Source organism: Calonectris borealis, chromosome 7 (genome assembly GCF_964195595.1).
Source record: "Calonectris borealis chromosome 7, bCalBor7.hap1.2, whole genome shotgun sequence".
In the NCBI taxonomy this organism is placed as follows: Eukaryota; Metazoa; Chordata; class Aves; order Procellariiformes; family Procellariidae; genus Calonectris; species Calonectris borealis.
The window spans coordinates 16,036,290-16,056,256 of record NC_134318.1 but is presented as its reverse complement, the minus strand read 5'-3'; the positions used below and the strand labels follow the sequence as shown (position 1 = coordinate 16,056,256).

Sequence of the window (19,967 nt, the reverse complement as noted above, 5' to 3'; positions counted from 1 at the left end):
ATTCCAAGAAAAACCACATCATTTTCAGCTCTTTGGTTTTTGCCTGCTACCATTCCCACAATGGACAATTTCAGTCATTCTCAGTGTTTGGTTTTTTAATGAATAGAAAATGGCATCAGTGAAAATGTAGGTATGCTGTGCAAACGCTACGCACCCGAGCTAGGATCTCTAGCTTTTACTGTTCTGTTGCGTTTGCTGGAGCACGTTCGTCTTGTATGGGGGAAATGTTTAGCTGGGGCCTTTTAAGATGTTTGGACACTTTGGGTATCCAAAGAGTGTTTTACCTTTCCTCAGTCACTGTAAGGTGATGCACTTTAAGTGTAACTGCTTTTTCTGTCCTTCTAAAACAGACTGTTTTCCTGTGCAAAAAAACCCTCCTACAACATTACCTATTTGAAGACTATTGGGCATCATAAGTTTTATTTCTGCTTCTTGCTGCAGCTGTTGCTCTATCATACTGAAAGGAGTATAAAGATTGCGCTGCATCCTTGAAGTTGCAGTGCAACTGCGCTAAAGTTGCTCTAAGAACTGTGATGTAGTTTAGCTTAAGCTATCCTCCACACTAATGCAGCTGTCCTTTTGCCCTTGATTGAGCGCGCAGTGTTACACACGCTGTTTCGAGGTTCTGCCAGCCTTCAGTGAACAGACCTGAGCGCTGCCATCAGTCGGGTGAGGTTGCTCGGGTGCTGTGCCCTGGCCTGGGAACCCGCCTCGCTGCCATGTGGCAGTTGCCCGTATAATTTATGCAGTCCCTCACAGAGCATGTGGTTAATAAGGGTATTGCAAAGCATGTGGTAAAAGGAGCTCAGATTCTTGCCTAATGCTCATGTAAAAAATGACACTGCTTATGAGATGTTAGGAGTACCAGGAGAAAGTGCTTCCCTGATACCTGTATTCAGGTAGCTACTTGTACTTTTGTTCCCGTTTCTAGGTTGAACTTCAGCAACCAGCAGGGTAGGCAAAATAAGTGTAGTCGTATAATACTGCTGTTCCTTTAATTCCCATACAATAAGGGGAAGAAGACTTGCTTCTCTAAGTTTGGAGTGTGTGGGTTTTTTGCCAAATTTAAGAAGAGGAATAGTGCCTACAGCAATGTAAAAACTCGCAAGCTAAACAGTATAAACTATAGAAAAAGGTGTGTAAAATAGAAAAGTTATTTATCTTATGGAAGCTGAAGGTAGCGAGTCTTTCAGGATAGCTATTCAATAATAATTTTAAAACAAGCAAGCAAACAAACAAAACTCCTTCAGCTAGTCTTACCTAGGACATTTTACCTAGCTTCTTTCTTGCCAAGCAGATGTCTCTCTTCATAAAAAAAAGACCGTGAGTTGACTTTTACTTCCTGGCCTTATCTGAAATAGGATAATACCGACCAGCGAGGTTAAGGCGTAGCTGGTTGGGTTTCAAGTTCCAATTTCAATTCAGCAGTTTCAGACAAATGGGCTTGCTCTGGCTTCACTGAAGCCGAAGCAGGGCTCCTATTCATAAGCTCATTGCTTACTTTGGATTAGGTATAAAATAAATAATGTGAATAACATTGTTCTTTCATTTGTCCACTTAACTAGTAATGGATTTGGTTTTGTGTAGGAACAACAAATGTCAGGGCATGTGATAACCTGTTTGTTTCTCAGCTTATGGGAGATAAAACTGCTTCAGCAAAAGGCCATTTTTTTTTCCCTGTTATTTCACAGTAGATTACGTAAGCATTGCATTTAAACCATTCCAGTACAGTTAGTGTTTCCTTCATCTGAGGATGACAGCATGACTGCTTTTTCCGGGGACTGTTGTGGCAAAAATATCACCATTCCTAGGTTGTTGGATATCACCTTCTGCTTGCTTTTCCTGAGAACGGAGACAACAAACCCCATATTATTTCCTGTTCTGTTGCCTTGGCACGCTGGTTTATCTTCTGGTCGTGTACGCGGGGTGAGGAAGGGGTATGTGGTGCAGGGGCAGGATGGGTCCTTCGCACTGCCCTGATGGTCTGTGTTGCTATTGTAAAAACACATGCCAGTGAACTTGAAACTGAGGCAGGAATTGCAAGAGAGGGTTTGGGAAGGCTGTAAAGAGCAAGACCTGCTTGATTGTTCTTCATAGGCTAAGCCTAGGTAGGCTCGATCTTACGATGATTGAACTCCACCGTTAAAAGGAAACCCTACTCTTTTCTATGTTTTCTTCTTAAAGAAGGTTAGTATAAAGTGTGCTGCTTCAGTTGCATCTCCTGAAAAGATGCAATTAATAAACAGGATCAGATCCTGGAAAAAGGCAGAATTTCTTATTGATGAAGTCTCTCTCTAGTGTTGAGAGTGAGTTGATCTATTGCATGAAACGAGGGAGATAAGAAACCCCATATATCTTGCCCATGTACTGGAGTCTCTAATGTGACAGTGGAACCTTGTGGAGGGTTAGTCTTAATTTTATTTTGGAGCACACATTTCTGCTGATAAAAACACGATGTTGCTTTTGTAAAATAAACAATTTGCATAGGGAATATTATTTTTTGAGTAATAAATCCTGTGATTGTTATCACCCATCACTGAAGTAACTTTTTCCTACAGGTTCCCATGCCTGAACTACTTGTTCCTGGTGTACTGTGAGTACTACTATGGTCCTTGTGCCAAAGGCATGAATTTTTTTCCTTCCCATTTAGGAACTAAACAAATGTCTGAAGTTACCTATTGCAGATGCGCTCAAGCACTTTATAATTCATCACAGGCTATTCATAATGTATACAGTAGTTCTTCTGCTGACTGTGTGGTGGGTTTTTTTTTCCGTGTCCTTAATTAAAAATGAAGTCAGATGCTCAGTGGTCAGTGTGCAGTCATCGTCGTCCCCTTGTCCCCCCGTGGGACTCTGGCTTTGGCAGTGTTTACCAGTGGGAGTTCATAACAAGAAGAGCAGAGGGAGACAAAAAACCCCGAGCCCGTGAGCGAATAGGAGCAGTGCTGAATCGGTAGCCCCGCGTTTTCCTGGGTGGTTAGTGTGAGCAGCCAGGAGAGGCCGGCTGCAGTAACGTAGGCGACTGCATATCTGGTACTGCTTGGAGTCTGCCGCGTGACTGATGGGCACGAGCGGAATGCAACCATTTTTCAAATTTATCAACCAAGTGGAGCTGATAAAGCTTATAAGAGTTAAGAATCACAGATTTTGGCCTTGAGTTAGATCTGATGGAGAGGTGATTCTGTCACCTAGTCTCCCAAGGCAGATGTCTCGCTCTTTGGGGGTTTTTTAACTCTTGGACTTCTGGTTTAGATCTGCAATGTCTGGAAAAATAACTTTCTGCAGAAACCTCTCTGTCCTGGAGGAGTGCTCCTACAGGTTTGGTCCTATATAGTATTGTCCACGTGAGCATGCCAAGGTAGTATGCCATATGATGGGAATGCTGAGAAGGTATAGAGGAGGACATGAGGCAATTTTGATGAAAATCATAAAAGGTAGCTGGAAAGAAAATTCACTTTAGTGTCAGTCAGATAATATGAGTAGCAAAGCTGAAGTTCTGTGCTTACAAACTAAACTTGCGTATTGTGATGAATTGGAACAGTGTATTATGCTCTAAACTTTAAAAAAGTTGAAAATAAGCTGCTGCTTGTGCCTGATGTGATTAATTTACCGTGGGCAGCGGTTGCGATGTGTATAAGCACAACTTTCAAATTCTTCAGGATTTATTATTAAACTGGTAAGGTTTAAAATATTTTGTGATTATTTTCACTTTCCTGCTGGCTTTCTTGAATGCAGATCTTTCCATAAATTGATGGTGGCTTTCAGCTTCTCTCCCGTCCAGCAGTGCGTGCGTGTGCATGTGTACTTGGGAGGCAGAGCTGTAGCTGAAAGCAAATCAGATGGTGGAATTGCGATAAAGACATGTTATTTACAGTCAGCCCAGTGAGGGTGAGGTACTAGACTAAAGATCAGTTTTCTGTGGAAAGTGAGAACTACAGCCCCTAACTCTTCTCTTGGATAATTTTTCTCTTCTTTGCTTTTCCCTTTGCATTAACCTTCCCAACAGCTGAAAAATCTGATTTTGGTACTCATTTGACTAGAACTGTATAATAAAGCCCTGAACAAGTTTCTTTGTGTCTTTTCGGAGGTTATACCTCAGCAGACTGTCTAAGCAGAGATGATGCGTTTCTGCATTCTTAAGGTATGGCTTGAGGTTTCTCACTCTAGGGTTTATGCAAAGATCGTCCGCAACAGCAAAGACGGCCAACTTGCTTTGTGTTGGTTTCAGCAAGTGAGAAAATAGCTGTGCGCGCAGTGTTTCTCTGACGTTCGCAAGCAATTCTGTTTTCAGTGACACTCTTCTTCAGAATAAGAAGGAATATTCAAGCGATGAATATGTTTTCATTGTATAACTTGCCAAGGAGACAAGTATGTGGGGGGAGGGGGGGTTTAAGACAGTGAATATCTGTGGCATCTGGGTGAAATTAGGAACAATAAAATAACTATGAAAATCAGCTGGAATTTCATAAGCAGCTAAACTATGACCATCTAGGGCATGCTGAACAAAAAGGACATGTCTAAAGTAGAACATGCTAAAATGAGGAATGTCCGTACAGTCTGGCATGAAGTAAGTGCATACTGAATTAGGTCACTGCTGTAAGTGTGAATGTTTCCCCTCTTTAGAAAGACGTACTCATCCTTTGCAACAAGGAACCAAAACAGAATGCTAATATAATAAAAACAAATTTAAAAGCATTTTCAATTAGCATGCTGGTCTATTCCCTTGTGCTTAGAGAATCAATGAGCTCTTTTGTAAGGAACAAACATTTCCATAGTTGAATATACATAAGGCCCTGGAAATGCAGAAAGAATAACAACCAGTTGCTTCTGGAAAACTTGCAAATCTTTATAAGCATTGTATAAGCCTCAGATGTCTCGTTCTTTGGAGATCACGAGGAGTATTGCAAATAGACTTGTTTCAAAGAGTTGAAATAGTGAAATACCAGCATGTGCAATTTAAAGGTTTGGAACTTAATCTTTAAACACTGAAATGTTGATCCCAGGGACTTCTGCGTGATTACTTATTTCCAGGTAATCTTATTGTTCTTTTTTATAAACTTCAGAATGTAACATGTGATACTGAATCAATTTTCCTGTTGTGATTCTTGGGATCCTGTGTGCTTTTGCTAATTCTGGGGCTTCACAGCCTGCTTTCTCTTGTAATCATCTTCTACAGCCTGGGAGTAGTTACTAGAATTCCTAAAATAGTGCTGTGCCAGACCTAATTCATATCAAATTTGGGCTGTATGTATGCAAAACTAGTACTTTTCTGAAAAGAGAGGATAGTGAAATAGAGGGCTTGTAAACCCTCCTTTTCTGATGTCATGAGAATTAAGGTTCTTCCTGGCTTCACTCACTCCTTGAAGGATGCAGGATGAAATCTGTGTCTGACTCCTTTATGATGACTCTTCTCAGCAGAAGTAATACTGGGGGGGGGGAAAAAGAGGTGTCCAAACTGGCTCAGTCCCCACTGCTTTAGCAAACTAACTTACCCGTCAGCTCTCCGTGTGCAATTTAAAATTTTAATGTTTAACATAACTGGTTGCACAAACATTCCGTGCCTTTAAAGGCCACAGGGAAGCTGTAGTGGGAAAAATGCCTGTTCTTTATGGTGTCGTGTCGCGTGAAAACTGTCAAAGATAAATAGGCAAGGCCTATCTCTGTGCAAAAAGGCTGTCGTCTTAATACGATTGTCACTAGCTCACTAGAAAAGGGTTTCAACTAATGGGGGAATAATTAGAGCCGAGAAGGAAGAGAACCGGCGAGCCCTCTACAGCCCTCCACGTGTAGCCTCCATTGCTTCAGAACCGGCCTACTGTTTCTCTTCCCCAAGCGCCCGGTAAGGCGGCGCTCCGCCAAACCGCCCTGCGGTGCAGGGAGGGGAAGTGCCGGGAGGAAGGCGCAGGAACCTGCAGTTGCCGTAACCCCTCGTTCTGGCGTGGGCGATGCGGCGCAAGCGGCGGGTCCCGGCGGGGGCGTGCTGACTTTCTTAATCCGCGCTTACCATGATGATGGGCATTTGGCCACAGTTAAGAAAGTTATTAAGAACAGAGTTGTTCTTTCATTGCCCCCTGCTATTGTCTGAGGGAATCTTAATCTCCCGGTACATTGTGTCCTCTTGACACCGCATCAGGAAATCTGTTGTCGCTTGCTTCTAAGACATGAATGAGACCTAAAGAAACTTAGTGACTCATCAAAGTTGAACACAGGGCAATTTACTGGTAGCGCAAGAATTGAATAAAGGCTAATGTCCCAGCTTCAGGGGTGTCTATTGATCGCTTAACAACAGTTACTGATTGTTCAAAGCCCGTGGTGGTAGGAGGTTGTGAGACTTAGGTGGCTTTAAGTTAGAGGTTCAGTGATGAACCGGATCTGGCTGTGGTTTGCCCATTACCAAACTGGACCATGGTAGCCCAAACAAATCCCTTAAGACAGTCTTAACTAGAAATACTAGCTCCTGCTTTCTGGTACATGCTTTCATTTCTTTAATTATCCTGTAAAAGTGAGGAGAAAAGTAAAGTAAAAACACAAAGCTCTCTTCTTTGTGTCCTGCTGAGCTGTAAGACTCAGACTTCTTTCCTACCCTGTCCCCAGTACCAAAAGCATCTCTTCATAACTTGAAAAGCTGATTTCTCTAGTGGTACAGTAGCTCTGTGTATACAGCGATGCAAAAATGCTGCTGTTCTTGACAGCAGTAATAAGGCTGTGCAGTGAAAAATAGTTGGGACTGGATTTGTGAGTATTTTATGCAAGTCAGGTAGTTTGGTCACTTTTCAATATGCCTTGACTGATACAAGATGTGCCAGCTTCTGCATGGGGTGGCTTTAGTACAGTCTAGCATTCGTCTAGGTTTAAAGGAACATACGGGTTTTTTTATGTTACTAATCGTGGCTTCGCCTCTTGCGGTCTAACAGAACAAGAATTCAGGAAGAAATGTGAAAAAACATCATATAGGCAACTTTGTACTAAAGAAAGCTTGGGAAGATATTACATCATTTCTGTGAACTGGTTTTATCCTGTAGATTGTTTTTTCTTCTGTCTCCCTTGATTCACCACATCTGGATCCTGGTCAATAGTCTGAGGATACATCTGGTGTTGATCACTCTTTATAGGCATTTAACTTGCATTTATATAATGTTGTGTTTGTGCAGTGAGGAGTGACTAACTTCTGTCTTACTTGGACTTAAAAAGATGTCATCTAGAATTCAGTTGATAAAACTGTTACTTATTTTGTACCAAAGTGTCCAGTAGCTTTACATGAGCTCAAAAAGCTTCAGCTTCAGATAACTGTTGCCTTTAAGCTGCTGTATTAAGAATTTCTACGTAATAGATCTAATTTATTCGTGAACAGGGTCATAGGCAGGGACTTTAGCACTAGAAATACTAATAACTGCTTCAAGCAGTCCTGTAGACTGCAGCTGGACAACTCCAAGGTGTGCAGCTCTTGCAAAACTTAGTGTGCATGACATGCATGCAAACTTAGATGGATCAGCTATCGCAGGCACTGGTGTTGGTGGTATGAATAAATTACTTAATCTTTCAGGCCTTGTTATTGGAGCTTTCTTGCAAATGAGGATGCTGAATACCGTGATACCGCTGATACGTGGTACCTGGTTCTCACTAAAGCAATATCCCGATGCTGGAAGCTGAATGGGAAGGGAGAAATGTTACAAGGGCATAATCGGGGAGAAACATTGCAAGGTGCTTGTTGTAAACACATGGGGTGCGTCGTGGCACGGTGACTTATTTGCAAGGACAGAGGAAGACGGGGTTTGTGGCTGCTGGCGGTGCTAGATAACAATCTGTCCAACCCATATATAAGGAGTATTGGAGTAGGCAATTTTTTTCTAATCTCATAAGCATACTGAAACTAAACTGAAGTTCCTCAAGTCCCAGAACTTCCCCCAAACAATAAGTACACAACACAGTTGAAATGGACGTAGAGCTAATAGATCCCTGGAGAAATTTGAATGAGCTTCACCTATTTTCTACAACCACGTTTTAGACGAAAGTATTTTATTATGTTAGAAAGTAGACTAACAGGCATTGAGCTTACTTCTTAGCTCTTTATTGCTGTCATTGAAGAGACCCATAAACAGTTTTGCTGACTATTGTTGCTGAGTAGGATTTTTGGTATCCCCCTCTTGCCTAACTGTGGTCTTTTTCCCTGGTCTTTTCCTCCAAGCCCGTTTGGTCAGGTGAAAGAGGGTGACCCATGCAAATGGTCAACACCTCTTCATGCTAGCCTACCCAAATCAAAAGGTGGAAATGTTGGTGAATGGATAGTCTGAGGCTCCCTTTCATCAATCAGGAATTGAGGTCTGAATTTGAATTTCTGTTGAATTTCACCTATTCTGAAATGCTGTTTCTGTGAACTTTGACATTTAAATCTGCAATACTTTATTCATGACTGAATAATTATTCCCTAAAAGATATTTGCTTACAGTAAAAGCAAATGGAAATGCAAGCTGCTGCTGCTGCTTCAAAATAGTTCTTGGATTTTTTTTTTTTAGTTTAGAGGAGTAGGAAGGGTATGGGTTTTGTTGGTGTGTTTTTCCTCCCACAGAGGAAAACAAAACAAAAAAACCAAGAAGGAATGGGGGAGTTAAAGCAAATAAAACTTGATGAGACTAGAAGAACCCTTACTGCTTTAGCTAGTTATGTGAAAAATTTATTTCATTAGACTGTCCATATTGCTATTTTCCAGATACTATGTCAAAGGGAATCACTGATGGGTCATGCAATGGAAAGAAATAATGATTTCTTTCTCCTTTTCCCACCCCTTCCCCCAGTGATCCTTTGCATCCGTGTGTTACAACTTTGTTCACATGTTTTCCAAATGACTGGCTGCTTTGTAGTTCTAATATGCACCTTTCTTTTAATTTTAGGTTCTGTCTTCATTTTGCTGACTCAAACCACAGATTCCAAGGAAAGGATGGGGAAGTGGAATAAAGTACTCAAGTGCCAGAGGAAAATCCAGACTAGCCAATGAAAATTTCTGTTACTAAACTGCAGACTGCTCTCACTTACCCGTAGTGAGGGAGGGAAAAAACTGCTGTCGATTCAAAGCTTATAAAATGACTTTTGCAGACTTTTCTCACTGAACTTCAAATAGGCTAAAACCCTTCAACTAGGGTTGAATTAGGAAATGGAAGTATGACTCCTTGCTGCTGTCTTCCATCTTCCTCCCCCTCTGCAGGGTTTTTTGTTTGGGGTAGGAAATCCTGAACAAATTGTATGGCGTCAACCAAACTTTCAGTTGATGGTTATGGATGACATAGGAACTTCAGATGTATGTCTCTGCAATGACACCTGATTAGGGCAAAGGTTGAAAACTGCTCATCAGCTGGTTTATCAAAACTTGTAGTAACTGTTACGGTCGTGCTTTCTCCTTCTAAGATTTGAACTCTGGGGTGATGTTCCCTGGAAGGCATGAGCAGATAAGTCATCTTCTTGGATTGGAAACGGAAATAATATGAGAATGCCCAGAAGAGGCTTAATAATTCAAGCCAGGACTCGTTGGCTATTAGTGGGCCTTGCTTTACTATTCAGTTTAGTCTTGCTCATATATTTGCTTGAGTGTGCTCCACAAACAGATGGTAATGGATCTCTACCTGGTGTCGTAGGCGAAAATATGGGTAAAGAATACTATCAAGCTCTCTTGCAGGAACAAGAAGAGCATTATCAAAACCGAGCTACCAGTCTGAAACGTCAGATTGCCCAGTTAAAGCAAGAGCTTCAGGAAATGAGTGATAAATTGAAATCCCTACAGGAAAAGAAGAGCCCCAAGGTCAATGGTATGAACTACCAGGGCACCAAAGAACAAGCATCCAATGATCTCCTGGAGTTTCTTCATTCCCAGATTGACAAAGCTGAGGTGAGCGTGGGGGCCAAACTGCCTAGTGAATATGGGGTCATTCCTTTTGAAAGCTTTACGTCCATGAAAGTATTCCAGTTGGAGATGGGACTCACTCGGCATCCAGAAGAGAAACCTGTTAGAAAGGATAAACGAGACGAATTGGTGGAAGTTATTGAGGCTGGCCTAGAAGTTATCAATAATCCAGATGAAGAAGATGGACAAGATGAAGATGATGGAGTAGGAGAGAGGCAGCTGTATAATGAAAATGATTTCATAGAAGGTATGTTTGTTACATGCTTTCCAGCCAGTTAACACAATCTCACAACAGGCATTTAATGGTGTTTGTATTTTTAGGGGTTTTACCTACTTGAATATAGTCTTGAATGGTAATTACACAGTCAGAATCTTTATTTCTAATGATGAGAATATTACTGCTTCATTATGTTGTGTTTTGTGTAGGGAGCAAGAGATCCATTTCAGAAGAAGGGCTCACCACAAGAAGTGTACAGGGGAAGTTGTAACCGCTTAAAATACTGAGGCATTCGTAATTGATTTTAGCTGAAGTCAGTGTGACACAACTGCTTATGGTACTAAAAAACTGAAAGACTTCCAGTGAAACTGGTGGCAGTGGGAGGGAGAAATTGATTCATCTCTCTTGTTCCAGCATAGTTAAGCTATTCAGTATGAAGCTACAGGGTTTTCTTCTTCACTCATCTCTATGCCACTTTGGGTTACTGTTCAGGCTTTGACTCTCGTGGAGCTGGCGTACTCGTTGGAGGGAGGGCGTTGGGAGGCTAACGTGTTCTGGCCATGGCAGCTGGAGAACTTGGTGTCCTGAATAGACCCTTCATGGTATACTAGTTACGGGGTTTGCTAAGCTGTGCAACCTTGAACTGTTCTCTTCTTTACTCAGTTCTCTTTCAGGGCTTGTAAATTGAATTACAGAACATGTTGTTATAAAAAAAAAAGCAGTTACGCTTTCAGCATCTAGTGACACCCTTAAAAGATGCGTTAGTGATAATTCCTATAGAAGTTGGCTTTCAAGGTACAGTGTAATGCTGATGGAGACAAATATTATCAAAAACTGCCCTAGTACCTCTTTTTTGTATTTACAGTATTAAATACAGTTCATGCTGCCATAAAAAACCCAAAAGTTGGACCATGTTATAAGAGCATTACTGTAAAAGGGATTCTGGATCTCAGCAGTACTGATGTCTGCACTATTAAGCAAACACATGCTGGAGAAAGGTACTGTTGGCCTTGAAATAATCAGTTCTTTCAGTCTGAGATGATGTAATTGGTCTGTAGCGCAAAAAGTCTCTGCGTTTAACAGCTACTGTATTTAAAGTTTAATGCAAGTACTCTTCTTCATTCCAGGAGGTGGGGCAGGGCGTAGAATCCACTCAGCTGTCTCAGTATAACACAGCCAGGGCAGTGTTAGGCTCTTCTGGTTTTCAGTGAAAACTGTACTATTATTTTGTCTGGAAGCAGTCATTCTTGCAGTCTTTTAATTGTTTTCTTTTTATATTAAGTGTGCAGCTGCTTTTCCTTTACTGTTTTAGATACTGCTTATACTCTACTGGATTTTTTTTTTTTACCAGTACTGAAATAGTTGTTCGTTTTTCTTAGCGTACTGCCTTTAATGACTGCAGACCTCCAAGAAAGCAAGGGAGATGCAGGATCTTAGAACTGTACTTATACCTTTGCCTCAATATACTGCCACAGCGGTATATTGATAATTGGTTTTGGAAGTTGAACTAGTTTTCTTTGGTTGTAAAGGCAGTTTCTCCAAGCATAGGTTACAGGAACTGTAGAAAAAATATGCAGCACTTAAAAGAAAGTATTTTTATGCTGTAGCTCATATGGGTGTGTTAGCAACGAGCCATACTGATGTATATCAGTGTCTTGTTTCAGACAGAAGTTGTGGGTTCTGTGGGTATTCTCTGTTTATGTGTATGTGAGAATACTACTGGCTAATTTAGACACTGGGCCAGCAAAAAAAGCTGCTTCTGAATATTAACACTTTTTTTTTTTCTTCTATTGTTCTAAAACTTGGAGGTGAGAAATGGAACCATCCAGTAGTGGTACCTGCAGGTCCCTCGCCCTGCAGCCCTGTGACTGGGCTCTAGCGCGCTACCTCGCTTGTCGGCTGGTGCGTCCTCCTTTGGTGGAAGTGCAGTTGGAAGGTTGATGTCTTTCCATTTAAAAAATACTGCTCCCTTAAGCTATCATAAACTGGTGGGTTCAAGTTTCATAGCGGACTTGGTGTATCTACTGAAGTCACAACAGTTCCTGTAAATGTCCTAAGAGCACGACTAAACTGTTGCTGGATTAGCATTGCTCATTTACAGAAACAGTTTGTTAAGGTTGGCTTGAGTTAAAACAAATAGTTTGTCACTTATTCTCTTCAATTGCTAAAGATTATGTTGTAATAAGTGATTTAGGACAAAGACTAGAGTTTTATGCAATTTGAAACAAGAGTCTGAGAAACCTGGTGTGTGGATTACTTTCGGGGGGGGGGTGGCAAAAGAGAAAACTGATACTGCATTAGTTAATACATAGCCATCATATTTAATGCTTAATACAGATAAACTGATTTTGCTTTTGTTCTGACTTGCAGGAATTTTTTCTCAAAACTAATGCATATCTATCTACAAAAACTTACCCACAAAACTGCCACAAGTATAAGCTAAACTAGAAACAGGCATTTTTATTCTAGAAGTGTTCTAGCTTACTACCTCTATAGGCTAACTTTTCATGTAGGTAAGTGTTTGGTTCTGGGAATTATTTCAGCTTTTTTCCTAGACTTGTGAGATACTAGACTAAACCTTGAGCTATGTAATCTTTTGTGGTATGTACTTAAGTTGTATTAGTAAATCCTTAGAGAATTTGATGGCTGTTTAAATAAGTTTAGAATCTTTTATCTCATAGACAATTTTACCTAATGGTATCTCTTCATCACCACTGGATGTCTGAAGTTCTTCCCTAGCATTTACATTGTCTTTGCCCACTCAGTGGAATATCACTGTCTTGATTTATAAAAGCATCAAGATTTTTTTTTTGTGTATTTTAGGAGTTACCTATATTGGAGTAACTTGTGACAACAGAATAATGACATGAATTTAAACTTAATCTGCCTTTTCTAGTTTATAAATAGACATTTCCTAAATGAACTTTTCTGAAAAAGTACACTTAATTACTCAATAATACATGGTAGTCTGAATCAATTGATTTTTATTACTCTGATACTGCGTGGGCCAAAAAACTTCTAAATATGTGCTGATGGATGGTAACTTTCTTGTTGCTGCTCTGGTTTTTTTTGCTGTGCCTTTCATTTTACTGTTCATGCAGCTTTTTTGCTGCGTGCTCAGCCTCCATGGTCTCTACATGAAGATGTTCTGCCTTCTGCCAGTGGTGCAAGGAAGCTATATCCGCGATAGGGAGCAACCTGTTCAAGTGTTATCCAAACTGATGTTCCTTTTTTTTTAGCCACAACCACATCATGGCTATTGGCAGGTTTCGAGCAATAACACCAAGTGAAAAAAAGATTTGCAAGTATGCATTGCAACTATAAAGATACTTTCAGAAAGCTTCAAATTATTTTTCACAAGGCTCAGTTGACTTGCCGTGCTGATGAAGAGAAAACCAGCAAGTTTCCCAGTTCTGCAGGGCTCCATTTGCTGCACTGTTACTTTCTTTTGCTTTGCTGCAACCCAGAATGAAACTTTCAAAATTCTAATATTAACAGAACAAAAACCTGACCTTAAAAAAAAGTCTTGTTCTGCAGTTGCTGTTTGAGAAGCACTTTGAAGGTTTTTTTCCTTAATATTTCCATTAGATCTAAGTGTATGAGAAACAGGAGTACACTATTCCCCTTGGGTAAAGAGTATCCCTAGAGAGAATAAAAGTTGCAATACTACGTATTTTCACAAATGAAGGGTCTAGGACTACAATGAACCTAATTGCTGAATTGGGCATTCTAAGATAGTGCTGGGTTAAAAATAGATTTCGTTGAGATCAGTGTTTGATAATACTGAGAAACAGAGGATAAGAAAGATGGGAAGAGCATAATAGTATTACCCCTGCCCATCCCCTTTCTTCAGAAGCCTGTGACATTTGCATATTGATGCAAAACTCAGTGAGGAGCCTTCATGGGTATCTATGTAACTGGTTTATTTGGGTTACATTTATCAGTGTAACAGGTTTATTTTATCAAGAGATTAAAAGCTTTTCCATTGGATAGACATTTAAAATTAACCTTTGGAAAATAGAAGCATTAGCATGTTTTCAGAAGCTAATTAGCAATTAGTTAATCTCTCATAAAGGTCTTGTTATTGAATGTCTACCAGAATTCGAGTGCTGCTGTTTGGGTGCGCTCCTCTTGCTTCTGTGTTTCCAGTTGGAACTGGGCAAAGTCCAGAAACTATCTTTAGGTCTGAATCTCAAGGAAGGACTCCCCACCCAAAATACATCCTTGGCATGTAAAAATTGTTTATCCCAATGCTGCAAGTTCAAAGTCAAAACTCTTCCAGAGTCCTTGCCATCCAGAGAACAGTGGGGGCTGTTTGTCATGCAAACACCCCTTTAGCGTGTCCTGCATAAGACCAGAAACTTGCCAGCGTCCTGGGAACTTCACGGAGAATTTTTAATACACACAAAAAAATAGGACATATGTCTTAAATTCCATAGACCAAACACTTTCTTGGTAGCTTTCTTGGTAGTTGTAAAACAAGTAATAGTATTCAGTGCAATAGAAGAACAGCTTTTTGACTTTGATAGTAATTGATCCCCAGTATTCCTAAGATTTAATTTGTTTGATGAGAAACAGAACTTCTGCAAAGGGAGTAAAGCTTCATGGATGAGGAATAACAGCTGTTAAATTATTTCTGCTGCTTTTTACCTCTTTGCTTACAGAGCTCTATTTTGGATCGCAGCCAGCGTATGCTAGTTGGAAGGTGAGATAGCACGTTTTATTATATGAGTCAGTCCCAAGTGTTAAAAACCTGAATACACTAAGAAGTAAAACAGATGTGGGTTCTTTTTCTGGCTGTTCTCAATTCTGGCTTCTGTGTATAGAAGCTTTAATCTCATAAAAGTATTCAAATTAGTAGATTACCTTTGGAGGTTAACTCATAGCAAGGAGAATAACTCGAAGAACACATACTTACTATTTAAAACAAGTGTGGTGCTGGTCGGATGTTGAGATTCAAAAATTTGGAGTCTTACATTCCAGCAATTGAATGTTGACAAGGCACTACTCAAATTCGGACTTGCATATTAAGGTCTTTATGAAGTTACAGCGGTGGTTTTTTTAAAGTTACTTGAATGTAGAAATTTTTATTCTGTACTACAGCCTTCTGTTGTAGGCTGACATCTAAGCTTATTCGTTGATTAAAGATAAGCTATTGGCAACTGTGACATGCTTTTTAAAAACTTCACTTACATTGTAAATGGTATTTTCATCTGTAAACGGCTATTAGATACCAGAGAAAGGAATATAATATACAATACTGAATGTTAATTTGTGCAGGAGTACTGGTACAAAGTATTTGCTGCATATTGCATGAGAGCGTGGTGTGCAAAGAGAGCAGGCATCAGCTGCTCCAGGAACCAAGAAGCTGGTTTCAAGCTACAGCACTGGACTACACAGCAGAAAGGGCTGGAGTGGAAAAGGATTGAGAGGGATTTAAGATCTTTTTCTGCTTTTAACAGTCAACGCTGTGGACTTTTATTGTTTGAAACCCCCTTTTCAGTACTTGTAATTAATACTGATTTGAAACTGTCATGCTTTTCCTGAGCATTAAAATGTGGTGCGTATTTTGTGCAGCTCTGTGTTCACAAAGGAATAAATGTGGATTTCTATCTCTTAAAGGAGTGCATTGCAAAATGGCTCAAAGGGTAAAAAGCATTTAAGCTGAGCGGTTAGATTCAGTCACCATTAACTTCCAGTGTGATGGCACCAGCTTGTTCTACTACACCCTGTCTCCCACAGACCCCGTGTGGTGGTCATCCACGTTCCCCATCGCGCCTGCCAGCGCGCACGCTCGGCTGCGAGGGGTGCGTTACAGCTGGGTATTGGAGAGGAGCAGGGAGCTTGCTGTAAGAGAGCTGTTGGGCAGATAGAGGACAGGGGCAGAAGGAGGGAACACCAGTGAATGAAACTGGATTTGGTTTGGGGAGGGAGGCTGGAGCAGAGGAACATGGAGGGGGTTAGGTAGATTTAGGGAGCCTGCGGAATAGAGGAAAAAGGTTGGGGTGAGGTGGTGTATGCATTCCTTTGCTTCTTGTATTGAATGCGAAGGTAATGGGAGGAAGGGAACATGGAGGAATATTGGCCTGGGGATAGGGAGCGAAGCAAAGTGGTAAGATCACTTCTTTCTAGTTCTTGAGACAGACAAGCAAAACCAAGCTGCTCTAAGTTTGAGGGCTACTCCCTTCACACACCTTGAACCCTCTTGATTTCAGTTGCAAAAAAGGCAGTAACAGCAAAAAGGATAGTATCGATACTGAGCACAAAAGTCAGCCCTGTGTGTCACCAGCAGAGTTCAGCTACCCGGTGCCCTGCCACCTTCCTTCTGGGTGGGAGGCGGGGAGAGGATTTCAGCTGCTCGGGGGGCTGGCTTGCAGGAGAAGAGGCGGCTCAGGCCTGCCAAGTGCATGGCAATGCACTGGTTGCCTGGTGAAAAGGCAGGTGTGTTCATCACGCTTGGGGATACGCAGCTATGACTTTCTCAATGGTCTGTGTGGCCAGCTCCACTGAAAGTATGTTTGGTTCATAGTGTAGCTTATGTTTCTTCTCTATAATATACTTTTTCCGTGTGGGGGAGAGAGGAGAACTGAGATGGGATGAACATAGGGCAATTCTGTTGGAGGATTTTTCCTGTCATCTTTCATACTCTCAGCTTAGTGTGGGTACAGGATTGTCAGCACAGAGCTCAGTTCAAAGCCACAGATGAGTTTTGGTCTTTTCTTTTGTGGTGTAAAATTAGAGAGGATTTTGGCTTGAGTCACTTCCTTGATGGTCCTTAAGTGAAAGCGATCAGCTAACCTAAATATTTGTTCTGAATGGGATAGATTTCCCTACCCATTAGGAGTGAAATGTCTCTAAATAGGTAATCCTGTTTATAGAGAACTGGTATTGTTTTACAGCTCTGTAGAAGACTTCTGCTTACGTTCTTAGAGGACCATAGCTACAATAAAATGCCACTACCCTTACTTACGGCATAGAAAGCACTGTAGCTAGTGGTCAGCAGTGAAAACAGTTTTAAAGCATTCCAGCATTTATCGCATGGATTTTTTTTTTTTTTTTAGATATCACATTTCAGATTTTACAGGCTTTGTCAAGCGAGTTATTATGTCATTTGTTCTGCCCACGGCTTGTGTTGTGTTGATTGCTGGCCAGATGATCTCAGCTTTTACTGTGGACTAGGTCAGGGCAAGATCCTTACTGAAGGGCTTAAGAGCGGGCAATATTAGATTTCAGCCATCCTCTTCCATAGCGAATAGTTGAATGCCCTTTTTGTTGGGAAGACCCAACTCTAATTTCGCCTGAGAAGTTGATGTAGGACATAAAACCTATCTAAGAAGCAGCGGAAGCTGGAGGTTGGTTGAGATTTTTTCAGATCTGGTCTAAGAAGGTAGGAGGGTGATTGTGATAACTGGTGGTTTGTAGATTTTTTTGGGTTTTTTTAGGAAAACCCCAGAAGCTTTCCCCCAACAGCTTTATTTTTCATTTCTTTCTAGTTCGCAGGAAAAACAGTGTTTCTGAAATACAATTGCTGGGATCTTTGACTTTACAAATTACTTGTGTGACTTATTCTTCAGGTTACTATCGTACAGAAAGAGATAAGGGGACACAGTATGAGCTGTTTTATAAGAAGATGGATGGCATGGAGTACAGGCATGTCACCTTGTTCCGACCTTTTGGACCCCTCATGAAAGTGAAGAGTGAAACGGTCGATATTTCTAGATCAATGATTAACATTATTGTCCCTCTTGCTGGAAGAACTGAGGCATTTGCACAGTTTATGCAAAACTTTAGGTAGGTGCATGAGATTATATAGCGAGCTATATTGCTGATTTTCAGTATTTTGTTTCGTTTTCAAAATGAATTTCTGTTCTGGTGGATTTGCGACAGAACTAATGATTCCAACATTGTGTGCAACTGCCTTGGGATGTTTGTAATTGAACCTATTGTATGGAGAAAATACTCCTCCTAAAAGGATTTAAGAGATTCTCATATTGCACCAAAACCCCTTTTAGACCGAATGCCAGGGCCACTGTGAACCTGGACATAGATGATCTTGAACATCATTTCTGTATTTACAACAGTCTTCGAGCTCCTGTTTATAAAATAAGGTGTTGGAATGAGACACACAGTATTGGAACCTTCTGATTCGAATGGGAAAGATGGAGAAGGAAGAGGGAAAACATCTTTCCTTGTTTTCTTTAGAAGCTAGTTGAAGTCTGACCAGAATACTTCAATCTGCTAATACTTTTAAATGCAATTGCTTTTAAGTACCTGAAGCTTCTGTAATTATTAATATCAGCTTATCTTTGTGCTTATAGGGATGTGTGTATTCATCAGGATAAGCGTGTTCACCTCACAGTGGTGTATTTTGGACAAGATGGGCTGTCAGAAGTAAAAAGCATCCTAGAATCCGTAGCTAGGTAAGTGTGTCGATCCAATGTCAGTCAATACAAACTATATTGATTGGCATTTAAAATGGCTTTTAAAAAGGCTGAAATAATAAAAAGATTTTATAGCCCATTGCAGCTTAATAGGAAAAGTAAGCTTTATTTACAGTACACTATTTTTTGGTTGGCATTTTACAGCCTAAGTTGCAAAAGTCTCCTGAAGACTACTAAAAATCAAGTTATAGGCCAAAAAAGACTAACAGCAGCGGCTTTGAGGTTTCTAGCTGATAGCCCAAAAAACAACAGGAGTGAGTTTTGCAGTGAATACTCAGTCACGCTTAACAGATTGATCAGAATTAAAGTTCTTTGGAACTGAGATGTACATTTCGATAGTTCTTTCACTGGAGAATCAATTTTGTTTAACGATAAGGAAGAGGCATGTAGTCAGAGGAGGCTGGTGGGCTGCTGAGTGTAAGAAGTTAAGCTTTGCCCCCTGTCCTCTGGGTACTAGGTAATTGGGCCCATACTTACCCCCTGCTATAAAACAAATTTAAACACTGTTTCATCATGGCTCTCTCAGCAAATAGCATTGCAGCATATGGATTTAAAATTCCCAAATGTTGCTTTTTTTGCTCCCGAGGGAAGGTAATAGCGTCCATAAGCCTGTAGCTAAGGGGCTCCTTCTCTGCCTGAGCTCTTGTGCTCGCCCCGGAGCTGGGAGCCTGTTACCCTTGCTAGCCGAGAACGAGCTGGGCTCTCACGACGCAGGCCAAGGCTCTGCCTGATGAAACGTATTAGGCACAGGCCATTGCGTCGCTGGCTGAAAATGTGACGGCGAGTTGGCCTGGCGTGCGCAGACATCTTCTAGGAAGGGAGGAGCGCGTCTGCCTTCCTCCCGCAGAGCCTCCCTGGCATCTGGCTTGCCGAGTGCCGGCCGCCTCTGCTTCTGAGACCTCTCTGCTGCCTGCCGTGCTCCCTGTGAGACGTCCTCTTCCCCTCACACCATCCAGTCGGATTCAGTGCTGTGAAGTCACTGGGCGTATATCTGGTTCCTTATCTTCTCAGTGGTGCTGCTGTTGAGCATCTTCACTCTGTTCTCTGCAAGCCCTGACCTCTGAAGCGTCTCCGAAGTAGACACTTAACTTTGCTTGAAGATATTCCCGGGGTGTATTTCCAATCTCCCTTGGCTGCTCCTTCCCTCTTCTGCGATGAGTAGGGGCATGTGTGCTGCTGGTATGAAACAGCGAGGAGACGCAAACTGACTGGGTTGGTGGCCTTTTGCCTCATGAGTTTGGTGGTGCCGGGACTCTGTCTTCCCATTTGCCCTCCTCCCTGTTGTAGTGAAAACAGAGCTTGCTCTATTAGCCAGGACTTCTTAGTTTATGGGGACAAATTCTAGATGGCGTTGTAATTTAAGAGAACACTTTAATTCACGTCAGTTGCCAAAAGGCCTTTTAAATCTCTCTGAATG

General features: G+C 41.2%; 1 protein-coding gene across 6 annotated transcripts in view; it reads left to right on the top strand.

The window, feature by feature from the left end:
* Window positions 1–19,967, top strand: part of CSGALNACT2 (chondroitin sulfate N-acetylgalactosaminyltransferase 2) — a 36,161-nt gene that overhangs the window by 8,437 nt on the left and 7,757 nt on the right. For 3 of the 6 annotated variants that reach the window (XM_075154360.1, XM_075154363.1, XM_075154366.1), the window contains exons 2-4: window positions 8,889–10,139; window positions 17,684–17,900; window positions 18,428–18,529. In XM_075154360.1, coding sequence (XP_075010461.1) covers window positions 9,476–10,139; window positions 17,684–17,900; window positions 18,428–18,529 — 983 coding nt within the window. In that variant the 5' untranslated portion in view covers window positions 8,889–9,475. Of the gene's footprint in view, window positions 1–2,558; window positions 2,594–7,558; window positions 7,702–8,185; window positions 8,320–8,888; window positions 10,140–17,683; window positions 17,901–18,427; window positions 18,530–19,967 lie in introns of those variants that run through there. The other 3 variants (XM_075154362.1, XM_075154365.1, XM_075154364.1) reach the window with 3 other exon arrangements.